Raw genomic sequence first — 21,024 nt, 5'->3', positions numbered from 1 at the left:
GGGCCGCAGAGTCCCCGCCCATGAGCCGCCCCGGCTGCCGGCCTTGCCTCACCCTCCTCTGCCGGAGGCTTCCACGACAAGGCCGGTTTCGTTCCTAGTTCGTAGCTGAATCGCTGATCAGCACCGTGATGTTAACCACATCCCCGCGCCGAGGGCACCAGCCGCCGCCGCCCGCCCGTGGCACGGTGCTCTTGCTGCCTCTGCTCTCTCCATCGCCAGCAGCGAACGATGTGTATTAGCCCCAGCACTCGAGGGACCTTCCCACCATCCATCCCTGTCCTACGGGCTTCTTTCCACACAGGAGACTACACGGACTTCTATTCTTCACGCCAGCACGCCACAAACATTGGGATCATGTTCAGGGGGAAGGAGAACGCTTTGATGCCCAACTGGTGGGTCGCTCAGGTTTTCCTCGGGGGCAGCATTATTTTGCATGCTTAGCTGTGCATGTATTTACACTTTTAAAGATCTGAGTAGACTGTCAGCAAAATACTGATTGCAGAACTCTTGTACTGCCAGGAGTTCGATAACCAAGCTGAAAACCACGTCTCCCCAGCCTTAGCCAAGTCTCACGGCACTTCGTTGCAGCAGCCACGCTGATCACAACGCCGAGCTCTGGTTCAAAGGCAGATTTACCTCAGAAACTGGGTTTTGCTGACTGACAAGAAAGTAGGGTTTAATCTCTGGGGAATTAAGGGGAGCAGTGGCACAGAAGTGCGTTAACACAGCTACGTGGCTTTGGATCAGAGCTTGTGTTTTTATCTCAGAGCAAGAACGGTGCAGATGTCCCTGCCCATCTATGCAGAGCTCTCTCCTCGTACCTCAGAGCTCCGTGGCGCTTCTGTCCTGACAAGCTGCTCTGGATGGCCGTGGTTACACACAGCTAACCTACACTCTGTGATGCTCTTTCACAAGGCTGCACCTACCTGTCGGTTATCATGGCCGAGCATCGTCTGTTGTGGTGTCTGGGACACCCATCCGGAGACCTGTGGGGCAAATGAGACCTGACAACGGTGAGTCCGCGATGGGCTTTTAATATGGTTTCTTTTTTTTTACTTCATTATTTTTAAAAATTTTTCTTCCGCATCATAGTGTAGTGGAGAGGAAGGGTCTGGGATGCCTTGCTTAAAGCCCAGCCTGGGGTTAAATTCATCTTGTGTTTGCAAGCCACAGAGCATCAGCTGCACTGTTTCTTCTGGCTCTTACTTTTATTTCCCTACCTGCCTCCCTCTCATAAAATACTCTATTTTCTACCCACAGATAAACCTCCAGCGTTTGGTGCTTGTAAGCGTCTGGATATCGAGTTAGAGATGGTAAGATGGGCCTTTTTTTTTCCCTTGTGACTTGAAAAACGTTAACATAGAAACAGGGAAGGAAAGGCAGATTTCGCTGCTTCTACAATGAATGTCTCACAAGGTCCGTCCCGGTGTTCTCTGAGCGGTCCCCGCAGCAGGTAGTAAAGATTTCTATGGAGGAAACTTTCCCTTCCGACAAGTTGCAGGATGCATTAGCTCATTGAGTGGTTTGCTAATACAGTTCCAGGCTGGAAGCAGCTCGTCTGGCCAAATCCGAGCTCTAGTGCAGCAGGCAGGAGTAATTCTTGCTATCAGCCACCACAGCCTGTTATCTGGTTAGCTGTTACCTCTGCCCTGCAGCCAGGATCCTTCAACAGACGCTGGGGATTTTGGAGATTTAAGTTGCCTGTGCCTTGGGTTTAGAGCAGAGGAAGCCCTGAGCTCTCGGGGGTGCAGTGCAAACTCCTCATCCTTCTGGCTGGAGAGATGAAACCTGTGCTGGGGTGTTGTATCAAAACATCCTTGGAAGATGCATCTTGTAGCTTAGTGTGGTCCAGGATTGTTCCTTATGATTCATGTGATTTAGGTAATTTTTATCTGATTTATTCCCCATAAAGCAGGGTTCACAAAGTGCTGCCGTACCTCTGCTTTGCAGCCTGAGTTTTACTGCTGGCTGCTGTGAGAGCGGATTTAGACCGATGAAGGCTTTGGAAGAAAAAACTTTCATATTGTTGGCAGAAAGAGACAACTGAGATTCCCTGTAGAATTCTCTGCCACATGCTCAGGCTGTACATTTTCTGAGGGAGCAAGTGCAGGCACCCACTTCTACTTAGGTGCCCTGTTTTACTTAGTGGGCACATTTCTCTGCCTGCCTCCTGTTCCCCACTGCCACGACAGGTTCCAGCCTCATTCAGCATCCCCTTGGATGACTTTAAACTCCTTCCTGTTCGCTGTCTGCAGCAGAGTCACTTCAGAGGGCAAACCTGTTCTGCATCCAGATTGTAATTAGAAGGGGCCATTTTTGTCCTGTGTTTTGACAACATCATGCCCTTGTTTAACGCCTGTCTCTTAGCAACGCAGTGCACTTAAGTATTTCAAGCCTGCCAGCTTCATGGAGAGGAATAAAGAGGGAGCAGGCCATGGTTTCGTCTAATTGTGTGTGGGAAATGATGCAAAGACCCATCCTGTCCAGACTTTCTTTCTTGTGCGTGTAACCCTCTGTGCAATAGAGATTTTTAGCCAAAATATCTTCCTCAATCAACGTTTTGCTTTTCAATTTCAGGCATTCTTTGTAGGTCCTGGAAATAAGTATGGGGAGCCAATTCCAATCAGCAGAGCCCAGGAGCACATCTTTGGGATGGTCCTGATGAATGACTGGAGCGGTAACTGGTGCTGCGGGAGTCTGCCTGGAGAGGGGGTTATAGTGTCACGGGAAACCTTAGCTAGGGATAAATTATGTATTTTAATAGCAGAATAGTGATCGCCGAAACCTCTGTGTATGGTTGGAAGCGATGAAAATGTAATGCTGTCTGCAATGCTCAGGCTCTACCTCAATCCATCCTCAATCAATCAGAGGAACCAGAAATTGCTGCCTAATGAAGATTTATTTACTTATGAAAGAGCTAATATCACTCTAGTTTCTTCTGGGCAGGGATGGAGCAGCCCTAAGGATAGCGATTCCAACAGAGGATTAATTTCAGTGTCAGGAGTAGGAAAAGAATTTGACAATCACAAATCCCTCAGTCTCTGCGTAGATTTAACTAGTTGAGGTTGGCCTGGCCCTATGACTGGCACAGCCCATTAGCTCGGTGTAAAAGCATTAACTAAACTGGGGATAAAAAGACTGGTTCTATGGGGGTGGCCTGACTTGTTTTAATTATTGCTGACTTCTTTTCCTAATCTGGCTGGTCTAGGAAAATTGGTTTGAGGGTCTGAAAGGGATGGAATTAAATCAGGATTTGATCTCAATGGCTAGAAAAGGATCACGATAACATTGCAAACCCACGTTACTCTTTCACAGGTGTGGTGGCTGCGCAACTCGTAGGATACGTTTTACAGCATCGCTTTGATTTTTCTCTTCCCAGCCCGTGACATCCAGAAATGGGAATACGTTCCTCTGGGTCCATTCCTGAGCAAGAGCTTTGGCACAACCATCTCTCCTTGGGTTGTTACCATGGAAGCTCTCATGCCATTCGTGTTGCCAAACCCTGTCCAGGTTAGCAAGAAAAAGGGCTGAAATAAAGGAAATGCAGTGCTAGAAAAATCTCAGCAGAACTGGTAGGTGCCATCAGTCGAAATCACTGAGCTGTATCAATGCCAAGAGCTTTCTTCAGGCAGTTTACAAGTGTGATCCTGCTTCCAAACATATGAAGGCACCCTGGGTCCTCTGAGTTCAGATGCTCATTGATGTCACTGGTGCTGGCACATGATGCCCTGAGCTGTCATCCTGCCTGCTTCGGCAAGGCAGAAAAATCACCTCCTTTAAAACCCTTGGAAAACAAACTGATCTGAGAGCTTCTTGTTAGTGTTTGGTAGCACTTAGATCCGCCAAGCAGTGGAGAGAGAGTGGACTCAAACCAAAACACTCTGTTCAAGCATTTCTAGTTGTCTGCATTATGTAGACAGTTAAATCTGAAAAAGATAAGAGTCTTACAGAGAACTCGCTATCTTCTCTGTGCAGGCACAGAGCAAAGGGGTGCTAGCGCTGTGTTTATTGTGGATTAACATCCACACCGTAATGATGGAGAGGGCTTTTGGAGCCCACGTGCAGAAGAAGGAGTGGGATTCTGTGGCTATCACATTGGATCAGGAAGAACTTTAAACTTAAATGAGGGCAGGCGAAGCGAAGGTCTGAGTGGTAACAACGGTGCAGCAAATGGGGTGTGCAGCACGGGCTGGTTAAACAAAAAGGCACTGGGATGGCCTGTGGAACTTTCCCTTTCTGATTGCTTAGACTGTGATGCCTTTTATGTGCTTTTAGGATCCCAAGCCACTGCCCTACCTTCAGGATAAAGAACCCTACACTTTCGACATCAAGCTCTTTGTTGCTATTAAAGGTATGGTGGTGCTCGGGGGGTTACAAAGCTGAAATGGCCAGTCGAGGAACGCAGAACCACCACGGATTTCAGACAATTTGCTCTTGGCTCTGTGGTCCTCCTTCTCCATCTTCGCCCAGATTGCCCCTGTTGGAGAAAGAGGCAAAGCTCCTCACACTCTCCGTTGGCCATACAGTAGTGTGTCAAGGAGCGAACGACTCCCACGTGATCAGCTTATGATGAGGAGGGTCCTGTGGGGTCTGCCTGCATGGGCAGGGGTAGGCAGGGCAAGGAAAGAGCAGACGTATGTGGGATTCAGAGGTCAGCGCAGCTCAGACCCCCAGCTCATGGCCCTGCTGACCAGTAGGTCCAGGTGTGGCTCCTGTAATAGAGCAGAGAGTAGGAAATAGGCAGCTTGGTGCTACCGCAGTGACGTCCCCATGCTTGTTTTCTATGAAATTCTGGCCTTCATACCGGTAGGAAATGTTAGTACTGGATTCTTGCTAGGGATTACAATGATAAAAGAAGTCTCCGTCCATCTGTAAAATCAAAAGATTCCAACACCATTCATCTAACACAAACAAATTGCTTCCATTTCTTCTTTTTTATTTTCTGCAGGAGAAGGAATGAACGTGCCAACTACTGTATGCAGATCCAATTTCAAGGTAAGACTCCAGCACCTTTTATTTGTTTGAAATCTTGCTCCAGCCATCAGTTCCATCCTTGGGCAATTTCAAATACTGATTTTTGCATCAGCTGAATCTCAGATCTGGGGTGTGTGTGTGCAGGGGATGGAAGGAAAAGAGTGGAGGGCAGTAATAGTTCACCCCTACTGGGATGGAAACACCTGAATGGGATGAACGAATGAAGGGAGCAGCTCCTTCTGCTGGTGGGTTTAAGGGTGCTCGGAGCATCTCAAGTTGTGTGCTCATTTGGCAGGGAGTGATGAAAGTGGAAGACTCACGGGCAGAGGGAGTTGCCTCTTGCTGTGCAGAGGTGCAACACAGCTTCACAGTCGCAGCTGGATGTTTAGCTGCAGGCTCGCTGCTGCAACACTGCTCTGAGCCCAGCTCTGCGCCGGCCCCTCTGTGGGCAGCGTGGTGGCTCTGCCTCTACAGGCTGGTGGAAGCCAGGAGGATATGTATCAGCTGCAGGATTTCTCAATCAATTTTATACTCACGTTTGGTTCTTTGCATAGTAATTGCCTTAATCTGTGAATCAGCAGTCAGCAAATCGGTGATAAGGAGATTTTTCTACAAAGCCATTAAAATACTGGACTGAATAATGGATCCTAGGTCAGCAGTGCTGGCCTTAAAGAGGAAGAAGAAGAGGAGAAATGACATCCAGCTGAACGAAGAAAAATTTTAAGGGACTAAATTGCGTATTAAAGTATGTGTTTTAAATGCACCTAGCAGCTCCTGGTCATCATTTAGGAAGCGATCAGGCCACAGTAACTCCTGAGAACACAGCACTAACTTCCTGTGGAGATTGCTTTAGGTTGCTGAAAGTTCCTGATTAAATAAGGAAACTTTTCTTTAGGGACAGTCTTACCAGCATCGTGCCGAGAATGCAATATGTTCTGCGTAACCTAATGGCATGCCAGAGAGGTTTGTCTTTCCTTGCTTTAGCCTCCTCTTCCTCCTTCCTCCAGCACATGTACTGGACCATGAAACAGCAGCTGGCTCATCATTCGATCAACGGGTGCAACCTCAGACCTGGAGATCTCCTGGCCTCGGGCACAATCAGTGGACCCGTAAGTGTTTGAGTAAAGACAGCTGCTGAGAACTCATCAGCAACCCAAAACTGACGGAGCAGGGCTTCGGGTCTAAGCCCTGTTTGATTTGAGCTGCCATGAAAATATCTGCAGTTCTTCCCTGGGCACTTTGGGCTGATGCTTTGGTAACCCCAAAACTGTGCTGAGAAGTGGTGGGGTTCTGTTGGTGTTGGTTTTTGGTTTTGAACTGCCATATGGATGGTCTGTGTGAAGATGGGTAACTTGCACCTTCTGAATCACCAAATAAATCCTGTTCAGGCTGTCTGAAGGACAGCCCTAGTTAAGCTGGTTCCATGCTGGGTTACCTGTACTTCCATTTTGAGCATTTCTTTGCTTCCTTCAAATTACTGCAGATTGGCATTAAAGACTTACAAACATTCACCAGCTTTGCTGTTTTGAAGAACAAAATGTAAATAAAAATCCAAAGTGTGATTACATGAAAGCTCTGGATGTGTGGAAGTGCCCTCCATTTGTTTCCGGTCTTGTCGTAGCAAGCAAGCAGTTAACATGCAAGGGCAGGAAAATGAGCCCATGTATCAATGAATTAAATGAAAGGCAAAACTCTGTTCTGTAGAGCTATCGTACTCGCGTGTCTTCTCCAGCAGCAAGTACTTAACAGCAGGACAGGTACTAAAATGTTGTTTATTTGTTTATGAATCTTGCTGCAGGAGCCGGAAAGCTTTGGCTCCATGCTGGAGCTGTCCTGGAACGGAACAAAGGAAATCCCTCTTGGCAGTGGACAGTCTCGTAAATTCCTGCAGGATGGAGATGAAATAATTTTGACAGGTAATGGCTGAGCAACTGCTCTTACGCTGCACCACGGACGTGTTTCCACAGGCTGATCCCAGCAGTGTGGGTGCCCGGCGGGGAGAAGGGCTATTCTGTACATACCTGCCAAGCAGCCCCGTTCTTTTCATCCTGCTTGTCAGGAGGGAAAAGCCTGTGGAGAGAAATTCCCCTGCAATAAATGCTTTCTGGAGTAGAGTATTTGCTTTGCTAAGTTCTTTGTGATCTCGCTATGCCTGTGCATGAGTGCTAAGGGGACGATGGAGGGAGGTTTGTCTTCGTGGGCAAAAATTCCCTGGGACTAGAAGCAGCTGATGTATTGTCGCCACCGCAGTCCAAGATTGCATGTGGAGCAGAGCTTGGCAATGCTCAGAAAAATTACTTTGGAAATAATTATTCATTCATAGCATAGGCATATTCAATTAAGTGTGCTGCAAATCAAATATGTGGGAAACAGCATGAAGCCTGCTAGAACAGCTGACCAGCTCCCCTCCGAAAAGAGCTGTGCTTGAGAGCTGTTTCATGCTGGGCAGCAGTTTTAATTTTCATCTCGATGAACTAAAGATTTTAGAAACTAAAATCTACCATGGTGTTTTGTGTTCTAAATCCCACTCCTACTTCTTTTTAATCCAAAGATTAGTGCAAAACAAATCTATTTTCCCCATCCTCTCATCTCGTCCACCTCTTCACGGCTTTGAAGTGGCAAATATTTGGCAAGAACAGCCATGAGAAACTTTTGACTCAAGCCTGCATATGTCTTTGCTACGTCAGTCACTGAATTTTCAGAGCGTATCTTGTGGCATGTTGTGCATTAATAGATGAGACACAGCCTGGCTCTGAGCAACTCCATCGTGTTGATGTGACCAGAGAAAATCTGCACAGAGAAGAAAACGGCTCAGGTGATGAGACCACACTTGCAAATGTGACTTAGGACAGAGGAAATGCGGGTCACTAATGCCAGTGCAGCAACGTGAAGGACGTGGTGGCGTGGTGCTGGTTTGTGTTCGCATACCTGGGTCTGCTTAATCCAACCAGAACTTTTAGGATTTTTGCCAGAATAGCCTCAACTTTCCAACTTTTTTAGAAAGCTCTTTAACGAAACCAAAGAACTTCTCTGTGATGAAAATACCGTATATGGATATATTACAGTTTCCCAGTAATGGCTCTATAAGCCATATCTGTGGTGCTGCAGCCAGAGCCCAGGGCCCTGACAGCCTACACAACAGCTTTGAAAACTATGTTTCTAAGAGGTGCTGCCAGTTTTGCAGAGGAAGATGCTGAGACAACTGGAGATTGAGAGGTACTGGAAAGAGATGTAGATAATGAAACCGAGGATGTCCTGACATCCTTCAGCCACCCAACATCCCAGTGACTGCTTGTGCTGCAACATGTAGGCATCTGATGCTGCTCTCCACAGGCTCCCCATACATTCAGTGCAGACACTCCTCCAGCAATTTAGGGTATCACATTGCCCTCCAAAGGTGCAAAGTCTCTGCAGTAACTATGCCAGGAGCCCAAAGTTAAGGTACAATTAGGTATTATGAAAGTCCCTTCAGAGTTACATGGTGACATCCTTATTGTCAACGAGCATCTTGCAGTTTGGGAGCTGCTGGCACAAGGTGGCCAGCTGAGGAACAAATGGAACCAGACGTGATCCAAGTGGTTCTTCGTGCCTAGAACAAGCTGTGTTACTTAAAGACGTTAGATCCTGAATGTCTTTAATCTCTAAAGATGGCACGATGGCATTGTTGTTTACCTGGATGACAGCACCGTTGCCCCAGCGGGACGTTAATCAACCTGCTGTGCTATTTTACACTAGCAACAGTTTGTGACTATAGTGAGCAGGGCATCAAGCCATTTGGGAGAGCCAGGTGCTGCTGGGACAGTTTGGGGTCTGCTCCTATTTGGTGATGTATGGCAGGTCCAGTGCCTTAAGGCACCCGTGAGGCAGAACTAGTGCTATTGCATCCTCTCCCCAGGCAGTACCATTAGCTCTTGCCAAGCGCCCAACCCATAATTTCTAGTTTCCTATTTCAACTTTGTGCTCTTGCTCCCCTTGTGGGAGCTATTTCAGAGCCCTACCACATAAAGTGAGAGAAATACATTTTTCCCAAGAGTGTCTCAGGGAGGGAGCATTGTGAGGGAGCATTGCGAGGGAAGGGTTGCTGCTGGTGTGCTGCAGCCGGCTGCAGAAATCTCTCTGTAGCTCCTTGGCACCCTGCTCAGGCAACTGCTGCTACCAGCACAGACCCTGCTTTGTTCAGCGTGCTGTTCCTTGGTAGTGCTCTAAATCGTAGCTGACAGCGGGCATAACTAAACTGGGCTGAAATAATAAACCGGCGCTCAAAGGAAAGCTGGCAGTGAAGCCTAATGAGACAAATGGAAACTGAGCTGAGCCTTACAGCTCAGTCTTACTCAAGTATTTCTTAGAGTGAGGATTACCCAGTGGATACTGGCATGCTGTCTGTGGGCAGCCGTTACGCCAGCACTTACAGACACCCTGGTGCTTGGGAAACCTTCATTTCAGCTGGCAGGGGGCTGCCTCGTGGGTGAGAGCTGGCAGGTCCGTCCTCGTGCTGCAGTAACTTTGGCTGCCCTGCTGCCTGAGCTCACCCATCCTCCTCTTCCCCGGAGGAGGTTTCCACTGCTCTGTGCTAAGGGTGGGAATTAGGGTTGATGTCTGTTCTGTTCAACTCCCTCTTGGCTTCTCAAAGGCAGCTGGTTTTTATCACTTGCAGGGAAGATGATGTATTCCATTATTTTAGTTAAGTCCATCTCTAATTATGAAATCAGTCCTTAAAATACAGCATATGTCACTTGTGCCCTTCCAGTGATCAGCTGTTGGAGCGGAGAGCTATGGTAGGTCTCCTCAGCTGTTTCTTCCCAGATGGGCCAGAAGCCCCTGGCTGTGCCCCCTCCCCTCCTTCACCTGCAGCTCTGCTAACGGATGCTGTTGCTGGAGCAGCTCAGCTGGCCCGTGGCAGCAAGAGGTGCTGCGGCAGCTCCATCCTGATGTCTTCTCTCCCATCACGCAGGAGGAGGTAAAGATTGATTCATCCTGCGGTTAGAGAGGTTGTCACAGGCTGGTAACTTCAGCAGCAGTCAGCAGACCTTTGATGTCTCCTTATATAACAGAGTCAGAGGCTGAATTTCTTATGGAACTAAACTACTTGATTTCAGCGAGTGAAACAGATCCTGCAAGGGCAGGCCCTGCTCTTCGAGGGGGTTTGACGATCATGTTTCTGGCTCTAAGCATCCCGGTGTCCCAAGAGCAGTCCTAATGCTGCGGAAAGAGAGCCCAGATTTATTTTATTAATTGCAAGGCTGGGCCAGGCAGTGGATCAGCTTGCTGCTTGGATTGATGATGCTGCAGGTTAGGATGGAAAACAGAAATACAGCAAATCTTGTTGGCTCTTTGATCAGTTCACTGGACTTGCATATTGCTGTGTTTAACGTTTTGTGCTGCTTTTTTCCCTTTTTTTAATATTTCTGGGCTAGTTGAACTCTTCCGGCTGTTATCTTTTTTTTACTCCTCCTTGCATTTCTGAAATGTTTCCGCTCAGTTTTGGTCTCTTTATGCCTTTATTCACTTTTATTCCCGGTAAAATCCTGCTGTCGTGTCAGAACAAGCTGTCTGTTGTTTTCTGGCCTTAGGTTACTGCCAGGGCGATGGCTTCCGCGTGGGATTCGGCCAGTGCTCAGGAAAAATCCTTCCAGCCCTGTCGGGCCCATGAAGACTGGAGTAAGGTGACATCCAAGGAGAAGGATCTCTCCCCCCACCTCTAACAGTCATGCTGCTTTATTCAGATTTATTATTTTTATATGAGTGATTGGAATCTTATTATTTTTAATTAGCAATAAATACCTTAAAGATGAATGTCGCTCTCTGGTGTGATAAGAAAAGGACTTCAATGCCAGCTTAAAATTCTCAGAACAAAAATAAGATGATTGAAATGGGAAGTGAGGTTCTTAACTCTTCTACTGCATTAATTTTTTCGTGATTGTAAAAAGAGTCTTTCAAGTAAACTTAAATATTCAGATCCTAGGCTGAGGATAACAGCTGAGACTGCATGCTGATGACTTTTTTTTCCCCAGTGTTAATGTCCTGAAGGTAAAATCCCAAAGGCGAGTTGCATACGGATGCTAAAGTAGACCGTGCTGAGTAACAGAGAGTTACATGACTATGCCCTAAAGTAATTTGTAACAAAGCAATTTGCAAATGTGATAATCAATACAACGTCAATCGATACAAAAAAGTACTAGGCACATTAACAGCCTTTTAAAATAGTGAGAACAGAAACTGTACGGTGCAAAAAAACCCCAAGCCACCAACAAACAACAAATGAGGACCAAGAAGGGTCAGCACTAAACTCCTGCATCTTAGAGAGAAAATCTGTGCAGGCTTTGGAGTTCAACCCGTACACTGCAGCACCGACGGGTTCCTGGAAACAAAGCCCCCCAGCAGGCTGCAGCCTCCAGCTGCCGCCCTCCCCTTGCCCTGGGATGGAGCAGGCGGATTGTCCCAACCCTCTTACATGAGCAGAGGCAGCCCCGAAAACCGATGGGTAACAGAGACCGATGCCGGGCCTGAGATGGGAGCCTGTGTTGGGGCACCCCTCAAAAGAGAGCATGGAGATACCTCGTGCATCTTGCGCTGGTTTTTGGGAAGGATTCAAAGGGTTTTTTCTGGGATCAAGGAGGGAGGGTGAGTGCCCAGGCGCTCACTGGTGGCAGTCACACCTTGTCGTCTAACAGGGGCTGCAGGAAGAGGACACGGGAGGCAGACCCCTTCCTGCCCTCCTGAAAGGCGCCTCTCGCCATGGCATCCCCGTGCAGCGTGGCAGTGACGAAAGCCGCATGCCACTTTTCTCAAGTGTAAAGGGCATCTGCTGTCTCCTGCTGGTCTACAAATCAATTTAACTCTATGGCCAAGTGCCAAATCACATCAATTAGAGGATATTACTGACTGAAGGAGCTCAGGAGACCGAATAATGAACTCTGGTACAGAGCAAGGGGAACTTGTTAAATATTTGCTTGGTCCTCAATGTGAAGAGCCTGATGAGGCTGCTGGCTTCGCGCAGCGACAGCAAGATGAGTGTAGGCTGCTGCTTTCCCGTGGCTGCCCCGTTGCTTCTCCTGAGGCCTGCCGGGTAGTTTTGCTGGTGTGGGCCATGTGGGTATTTGATGTCATCCTGGGAAAGCACCCAGTGCTGATTGGGAATGTGAACCTCTTGACCATGCAGGAGAGAAAAATGAATTTTAAATGAAGATTAATGAAAAAATGTGGCAAAACAGATAAATCATGGCTAATGGAGCATGTTCACTGAAACGGGCTCTCTTCCAGTGTACAATAATAATAGTCCCTTTAAAGAATGATACTTAGAGGATCATCCTCCAATCAATTTAAATTTTTAGCCTAAGACATTCCGCTATCACCAGGAGGGATGACCTGGCCAGGAAAACAGTGGTTCATGGTTGTTTATCAAGAAAAACTATTTCCCCTTCAGGCTGTTGTAGAAACTCGGAGCTGAACTAATAGGCAGATATTTATTTAATGTACTCTGACTTGGTTGTCAATTTACAGCATGCTTTGTGCTCTCTTCTGACCTCAAAGGACAACCACAAGTTGACAACTTCCCTCTTGGATTTAGAAATAACTCCTGTGGTCCTTCCGAGCACAGCCTGGCTTTACTCCCGACAGCAGCAGGAGGACACAGCGAGCATTTCTCCGCCAGAGAAATTTCTCTGCAGAAGCAACATCCACATTGCACCTTGCCATATCTGAACTGATGGAAATGCGGTGTCAAGGAGAGGGGTGCACCAACAGAGAGACGAGAGCTGATGGCAGGGCTGGGTGTCATTAGTCATGGGTTGTGACCTTGATGCGCGACATTTTGCAGCCAGGAAGAACTGTGGTATCGAAGTTTTCTGGGTTCAAGAACACTTACAGAAAGTGTTAAATTCACCGTGCTCTTCCCTCGCTTCGTGAAAGGCAAAGGTGAGTCCGGTACACATGCAGGGAGCAACTCTCCCAAAAGGACAACAAGTGGAAACTGGGTTCCTTGCTTGAGCAGGCAGGAAGGTCAGTGGTGCTGAGAGCCCTGCTGCAGGATGGAGGCACCTAGCCACAAATACCCCTCCGCTGGCTCCCGACCCAGAGCCAGGCTGCCACCCGCAGCCCCAGCCCCGAGGGTGGAGGGTGGAGGGTGGCTTTGCATCTGCTGTGACCACGCTTTCCATCCTAGCCACTAGCCACAGTGTCTGGCCAAGTACCCCCGCACCATGCTGGGGATGGGTGGGAGGTGGCAAGGTCCCCCCTGTGACCCCAAGGTGACAGAGCTGAGCTTCTCTAGCCTGGGGACATCTGGAGAAGTCTCGTGTTCCCAGATGGTGGAGGTTTTATCGAAAGGAGTTCAGATACACCTCTGAGAGCAGGTTTCAGGGGTGAGCTGGACAAAGTCCAAAACCTTGCACAGAGCAGAGCTCAGAGGCATCTGCTGCCTGCTGCATGGACGGGGGCCAAAAAGCCAGGAGATGCTGAAAAGGGAGAGAAACTTCTTTTTTATGCTCAAGGCCACTTTCTTTTCACTGTCAGGAGAAGGTAGTGGGCTTCGTTTGGGTGGGCGCTGGGGAGAAGAGGGCTGTCCTCACCCAACACAGCAAGCCCGGAGCCACCAGCACTGCTGATTCTTGTCCCTTCAAGGTACCCTGTGTCAGATCTACACTGCAGTGTGCAGCACTGTCCTTAGAACAGCCTTGCTTTTGCCTAGGACTAGCAGCACCGCAGCACCCACTGCCTGGGGAGGCAGCAGCCTCCGGCGCAAGTGTTGGTGTTGTGGGCACCTCCCGCTTGCTCCACCTCCACTGGGGCAGCTGTGATCACTTTGCACCCTTGCCCTTCAAATTGAAGAGCACGGAGCTCTTTCCTGGTTTGGGGTTAAGGTGTCTACAAGGTAGGGGTGAAAATATGAGGCTCTTGCAGCAGGATGGTGCTTTGTTTCGGGTTCTCTCAGCATGTAGACCTGGTGCTTAGAAAAGTTTATTTTTTCAGCCATTTCAATTGGGTTGAGTCTTTGTACAAAGAGCGTCCTCTCCACTTCTGGAAACTTTTTGTGCAATTAGGTTTGAGTGTGGCTCTCTCTGCTTCTCAAAGGTATTAATTTTAATTTGATTTAAATCTGTTTTCCTTAGTTTGCTTATAACCTGGCTTTTTATAAAAAAAAAAAAATCCAACTCAGAGCTCCTTTTCCTTTGCCCTGTCATAGCACCAGGTTTGTGACCTGGATGTGGGTGAAGAAATTCCTCCTTGGATCTTCAGAAGCCTGGAAAACCTTTCTGCTCTGTCAGCCACTGTGAGTAATGCTGAGATGTTGGTTGAAAGGCCTTGGAGGGATGCAGGAGGTGCTTCTGTGTTGTACTGCCGCACTACGGGGTGGTTGGGGCTACAGTGAGTCACACTGCCTGAGAACATTTCATCTGGTGGTGTTCATTTGCTGGTTAGAAAACGAAGAGCATTCTCTGATACTGTTTGAGATGAGTTTTCTTACAGAGCAGAACATGGACTGGTTGGTGGTAATGAAAATGCCGGGTATAATTTATAACAGCCCTGTTAGTATAATTAAGTGTCAAAAGCCCGGAACAAAACCCTAAAGCCTGTTTTTGAGTTTAAAGGAAACAATGGATTTTCTCTGTGAAATGCTGGCATTCTTCATCTAAAACAGTTTTCTGCGGAGATTCTAATTAGAAATCAGTGTGATGTCATGGAAAAAATCAGTTTTGATGAAAATGTTCATGTCAGCAATATTCATAATTCCTTCTTAACCAGGCAGTAATAACTCAAAGTAACGCGCTCTTTCAGTAGCTCTTTAGGGTCAAGGTAGTGACTCTAAGAGGGACAGAGCTGGTAGGTGATATTCAAATTAGTTTTAAGCAGTAAGGCAGGAGGCCATTTCTCAGGCTTGATTGCTGCTTCTGATCAGGATGCCCACGTAGCTGTGCTTAGTGGGGAAGAAAGATAATTTCTGGAATTTTAAAATTGATTGAAGGCTCTGGAAGTACGTGAGGGATGTGCTGAAGTACTGGCACCTTGCTGCCCCATACAAATGTGCTGTGAGCTGCTCCTCCTTCCCGTGTCCCCTCATTCCCCAGAACATCTTCACCTCAACGCTTTGCTGCATGTGTGTTTGGTTTGCCGTGAAGCATTAATTACGGACCTGTGCTTTCTAGTTTTTACAGTGTTTGCTTCGTATTGTCTAATTGGCAGCTGTAACAGAGCTGGGTAGTCACAGGTAACGTGTAAGCGAGATGCTGCAGGAGCAGAAGTCCCTGGAGACAGCTGAGCACCTGCTGGGTCAGCTTGTAGGGCTGACACCTTTGTTAATGAGTATTACGGGAGGGTTTTTCGCTCCCCTCCTCGCTGTGCGCTGGATCTAGGGCAGATGTGCTTCAGGGCAGAAGCAGCCAGAAGCCCCAGTGCCCTGCAGAACAATGCACGTCCTGGAGCTGCTGTGTCCTAGGACCCCGCTCCAGGGATGGCTCTGGGAGCTGTCTCGGAAGCCCAGCTCTGCTGCCCACTTGTCCCTACCAGGCACTTCATTTGTTCTGCAGAGGCAACACGGCTGCTGCTTGAGAAATCTAATTAGTCCTAAGTATAAAACGTGTTTTGAAAAACCTTGCTTCCCTTGTGGCTTCAGCACACTTAATGCAATTTTAATATATTTTTGATTGATTTCTGATTTCTCTCCAGGAGCTGCCTGGCCAAGTCCCAGTATAAATCATGAAACTTTGTAACTAAGAAGTGTATCTTTCAGCATTTCCTAATGCCATTGTGGGTTGAATTGAACCCTGAGAATAAATGTAACCAGGAATCTAAAATTATATATTGCTTTAAAAATGTGTGCATGAGCAGTGTTTTCCTCCTGGTTAGCAAGGAGGAGTATTGGCCAAGGGGTATCAACCATTTTTAACAACGACAAAAAAAAGAAAAAACAAATGCAGAAGAGTGATGACTGAGATCAAGAATTCTTACTGTAGCATTAAGACACGGCTAAAATTGGGGATTTAATATCCTTTATTTAAATTAAATCATCTGAGATATAAAACCAGGAGACAGCTAGGGCAAGTGGTTTGAAGCTTGGCAAATCTGGGTTGACAAGGTTAGAGACAGAGAGGGTAAGGAAGGGGAGAAGATGAAGTTAATTTTCTAGCCTTTATTTAGCAGGATTTTCCCTCCGTGGGCAGCGCAGCTGAAGCATTGCGATGGTGCTGCTGTGCTGGTGGCTGGCGCAGATCCACCACCGTGGACCAGGACTGAGCTGTGTGGAAGCGGGGAGGTGGTCCATGGGTGTTATTGCCACGTTGACCTCAAAGATGCAAAACCGCGGGGGAGGCTGCTCCTTTGGGATGACTTCTTGCTACAGCAGTAATGCCCTGTCCACATGCAGGTCTGATGTCACTGCTGTCCTTGGGTCTCTTTGGGCGGAGAAGCTCAAGGCTTTGTAGGCTCAGTTATCCTTGAGTGTTAGTGGGGGACTGCAGGTAGCACGGTAGGAAATTTAATTTTGGACTGTCTTGAAAAGTCGCTGCCTTCATCTCTCCTACTCTCACTCTGTTTTCTGGAGCACCAGTTTCTAAGGTGAACCAGCAAAACACCTGAGGTCTGCTGTCCTCACCACCCTCCCTATGTGTGCCATGGAGACTGCTGGAGACTGAGCACAGTGTTTTCCCCGTCTGAGTCCTGTGTCGACGTGACTTTTGAGCTCCTGTAATGTGGGTTGAAGTTACCTGCTGAGACCTGTAATGGCCCAGCAAGCTGGGGACATCTTTGGACAGCACAGGCTGCAGCACCATTGCTCATGTGATTCCCTGGCTCGCATCAGCCCTTGTTTCTTACAGGAAAAACCTCTGTGCCCACAGTTCTCCAGGGCATCTGCCCGAATTCAGCCACAGTTGGGTTCGGTTCAGGGCTACATGTACATTAGCACAGCAGGGGCTCTGGCAATGGTGTGCCTGTGCCTGACTAGGACAGAGTTAATGATTTATCGGTGGGGTTTTGTCTTCGTGGTGAACTGGATTTCAGGCAGAAAGATCCTTCTGCCAGAGGACTCGCTGCAGGGACAAGCAGATATAGAAAGCACCCAGCTTTCAGGCAACAGAGTCCTTTGACAAGATGAAAGAATCAGCGATTTGTCTCCTCATCTTTTTCAAGAGGAGGAGTTCCCTGGGTGCTTTTTACTCCGTGTATCCCATACTGTGTGGCTTCTTCAAAGAGACCTTACAGATGCTCAGTGCTTTTCATTTTCAGTTGCTAGCAGGAGGGATTCCAGTCTCAGTGGCCCTATTTCTTTTGGTATGCACTGATAATGAATTGCTGAAATACAGCATGCTGCGGTCCCTCACTGAACCAAAGCTCGGCTTGGCGCTCTTACTAGCTGAGGCAGAAACCTGAAACAGCCACTTTGGGGGGGCTGACCTTCCAGCAGAGCCACAGGAGCACTTGGAGCTCCGTCAGCTCTGTCCTGAACTCCTGAGTCTGTAGCGGTGTTGCTGCAGAGAGCTGTTCTCTGCTCTCACCCTCCAAGGAGGGCTGTCAGGAATGTATATCTTTCCTGAAAATCTTGTTGTGGGTGGTCTTTTAAAAGGTCTTGGCGTGAACCACAACAGAGACAACAAGAAGGTTTTCCATGTTAAAGCTCTTTATTGTGTTAGATAAATACATTTGCAACAAGTTTGAATTATTTCCTCTGAGTGCAGTTGCTGGTAGTATGGCATAATGACCAAAACAGAAACAAAACTAGCAGAGGCACTTGTTGCATGCAGCTGAAGTTACTACCAAGCCCAGTGATGCAGCCCCTGCTAAAACAGACCTTCTGGCTGTGACTGCAGCTTTGCCATCAGGGCTTGTGGGGTCAGCGTTGGGTGGGAGCTGCAGTGACGCACCTTGGGTAGGCGAGTGCCCAGTCCAAATGCGAGGAGGACAGAATTTTTGCTTTCAGCATGGTGTTTAGTATTGCTTTCGGTTAAAGAGTAGTGAGGTTGTGTGACTGTGACCAGTGCGGGAAGGCAGACACCAGAACGTGTTTACCTGTATAAAAACAATCACTCTGACTTACTGAAGACTGGAAAGACTGGACAAGTATATGTAGAAGTTTACAGAGAACTTTTTTGTCAACAGAAGGATGGACTTGACAGGCTACGCCAGGGAGACATTTATTAGAAAACAGAGCTACCCATAGGGGTCTTTCTGTTAGGATTTTCAGGAAAATCCATGAAACAGTTTGTACAGCTGGACACACAGGAATAAATGGGAAGTGGCAAACATTCTTGCAAAGCAAACTTGTCAGTTTGCTTCCCCCGCATTTGTAACCCTTGATTTGCACACAGGTTAGAAAACAGAGCTACCCATAGGGGTCTTTCCGTTAGGATTTTCAGGAAAATCCATGAAACGGTTTGTACAGCTGGATACACAGGAATAAATGGGAAGTGGCAAAAATTCTTGCAAAGCAAACTTGTCGGTTTGCTTCCCCCACATTTGTAACCCTTGATTTGCACACAGACTTTGCTCCTGTGAGGACTGTGTGTTGCTGTTCCTGTCCTGCCAAGGACACAGCACGTGGTCTCTGCTTGGAGACTTAAGTTTAAGCATGGGGTAAAATCCTTACAGGGGCTTATCAGTGACGCGTGATAAAGCCAGAGTTCTGCGTGCAGATAAACACTAAGTGGAGTATTGCCACTGGCAGGTGTGATGACAGGCTCTGTCCTTGCTCTGCATCAGCTGTGAACACAGCCAGGTGACCTGCAAACTGAAAGCATCTCTAGCCTGGAAATAGATTTTATTTATTCTGTAAGTAGCCCCACTGGTATCAAGGTGGGATACAAGACTTAAAGACCAAAAATGGGCTCTAAACTTTAGCCCAGGGAATGGAAGCAATCTGCTTTGAGCTAGGGCATCCGTTCCTATGGTACAGACAGACGCACTCATGAATAGGTGTGACGACTATGTTTGCTCAAAGAGTGGTGAACATTAATTGTCACGCCTGAAAACCCTCAGTCACTGGTGATTACCTGGCCAGCAGAAACTGAGGCTAAATCACATCCTGTTGAGCAATCTGCAGTGAGTAATTGAAGCAGTGAAGCCTCTCGCTAGAGAATAGCAGGTGTAAAGCCACTCCTCAGTTCTCCTGCCTCCTGAATGAGATCCCTACAACAGAGATTAGCAAAAATTGTGAGGTGCAGAAGATCCGTGCAAAACTCCACATGCCTCCTAGCCTGCTCTTTTGGGGTCTCTGTAATTCCAGTGCTCAGCACCTTACATCCAGACTGTCCTCAGAAATCAGTGGAATATGCAACAAACCCAGGTGCCGTTCGGCATGACTCGAAATACTGCAAACTTAAGGAGAGTAAATGGAGCTCTGGACAAGTCCTCTGCCTGGGGAGAACTTCCCTTGCTGCCTGCTAAGAGTCAGACCTTCCCCATTAGTTTCACCAGGAAGAGCTGTAAATCAATACCTTATTTCTGTGTCCCTATCTAAGGCTCTTCAAGTGCTTTCTGGTATTATGAGACAGACAAAACAAGGTGAGACAAGTTAATACTGTTGTACCATTTCATTGATGAGTAGACTGAGGCACCTAAAAAAAGACTTGTGCGATCGTCAAATCTGTCAGAGCTGAGAATAGTAACCTACAAAGTCTGTGTTCTGATTGCTTGCCACAGCCTTTGGTTCCACTTTTCTCACCCACTGTGCATTGCCTTATGGCAAGAACCCACAGGGTAGGTAGGATGGGAAGGAAGAGGAGAAACAGTGAAACACCCTGCATGCAGATTTGTGCTTTCAAGCCTTGCCTGCTCGTGATGCTTGTTGCAGTACCTACTCCATAGGGCTTCAGCAACTCCTTACAGCCCTACAGGCCAAATGTGGAGTCACTAAAAAATGTAGCTGTGAGCAAACCTTAGAATTTGGAGAACAGAGGACATGGGAATCCCTCAATCCCAACTTCTCAAAAGGTAAATAATAAATTTGAAGAACTCCCATGTTCACTTATGCCTTCTTGCATAATGGCTGTCTTAATGAATTGGGAGAAGGGAACATACAGCCATTCGCCTTACAGATCTGTGGGAAAATTCTTCTTCTAAAGGTGCTGAATTTCTCCGAGGTAGAACGCACATAATTGTACATCACTGTAACTGTTACGAGGAGACTGACAAAGCTAGCAGCAATGTCTCTTTAATTCTTGGTTTTGTCATTCTATTTATGTCTCATTCCACTGAAGTGCAGCTGAAACGAAAGATGGTTGAAGTTGCACGTGGAATCACTCTTTGAAAATCACAGCAAGTTCTATGCAGTTGAAAGCAGCAGTGTCCAAGCTCTACTCCATGGATTTCTGGTAGCTACCAAGCTCGTAGTGGGTGGTTTGACACATCTGGCTAACCCAGGGGCCCATGGCAGATGATAAGCCTGGTTTTGGCATGGAATGGGTAGAGCAAGGTGACACTACAGTGTGAGCCGTGGTCCATGACCCCTTGGGAACTGCTGTCTGAGTGCTCTCCGTGCTGATCGCTGGACATGAAGCTGCAGTCGGGTAGGGAGTGTATGTGCAGAACCAAGTGAGTTGAGAACAAATCTGCTCGTGTAATCCCACTTAGCCAGGGCTGCTTTAGTCCTTCCACTTAGCAATGCTCTGGGATACAAAATTATAATGCCTTTGAAACACAAATATAATGACTGAGGAAGATACTGAAGTGATCTATTTCCAGGTAAAACAGAATGTACTTGTGGCTTTTACAGATTCTGATGGTTACCCTGGATTTGTGGGAGAGAGAGAGGGGAAGACAAACGGTGCTAGACCAAGAGTTACACTGGGAAGAGTCTGGAGTGTCTTGTGCTGATGGCGTTACAGTGATAACTGTTTTCAGTAAAATAAGGGTTGCTGCATAGTATTAAACTCTGCTGCCAGCATGGCTTGCTGCTATCCTGATCTGCTGACTGAGAACCACACCACCCATTGACAATATGTGCTCTTAGAGATATTGCTGTTGCCCTGCATATCTGAAAATGGCTCTTTGTGCGTTAGCCTTCCTGGTGGGAGAAGGCCTCCCGGATCGCGGCATTTTATGGTTCTGTCTAGTGAAGTCCTT

At 47.5% G+C, this 21,024-nt stretch overlaps 1 protein-coding gene across 1 annotated transcript in view; it reads left to right on the top strand.

Annotated features, from left to right (window-relative positions):
* The window catches only part of FAH (fumarylacetoacetate hydrolase (fumarylacetoacetase)), a 16,925-nt gene extending 6,272 nt beyond the window's left edge, over positions 1-10,653 (top strand). The window contains exons 5-14 of the mRNA XM_010141120.1: positions 302-392; positions 916-1,013; positions 1,261-1,313; positions 2,578-2,677; positions 3,380-3,510; positions 4,276-4,351; positions 4,949-4,995; positions 5,982-6,083; positions 6,773-6,890; positions 10,545-10,653. Coding sequence (XP_010139422.1) covers positions 302-392; positions 916-1,013; positions 1,261-1,313; positions 2,578-2,677; positions 3,380-3,510; positions 4,276-4,351; positions 4,949-4,995; positions 5,982-6,083; positions 6,773-6,890; positions 10,545-10,624 — 896 coding nt within the window. The 3' untranslated portion in view covers positions 10,625-10,653. The remainder of the gene's footprint in view (positions 1-301; positions 393-915; positions 1,014-1,260; positions 1,314-2,577; positions 2,678-3,379; positions 3,511-4,275; positions 4,352-4,948; positions 4,996-5,981; positions 6,084-6,772; positions 6,891-10,544) is intronic.
* The last annotated feature ends 10,371 nt before the right edge of the window (positions 10,654-21,024 follow it).

Source organism: Buceros rhinoceros, unplaced genomic scaffold, assembly GCF_000710305.1.
Source record: "Buceros rhinoceros silvestris isolate BGI_N320 unplaced genomic scaffold, ASM71030v1 scaffold10670, whole genome shotgun sequence".
Classification (NCBI taxonomy): Eukaryota; Metazoa; Chordata; class Aves; order Bucerotiformes; family Bucerotidae; genus Buceros; species Buceros rhinoceros.
This window is presented reverse-complemented; position numbering and strand designations above follow the sequence as displayed.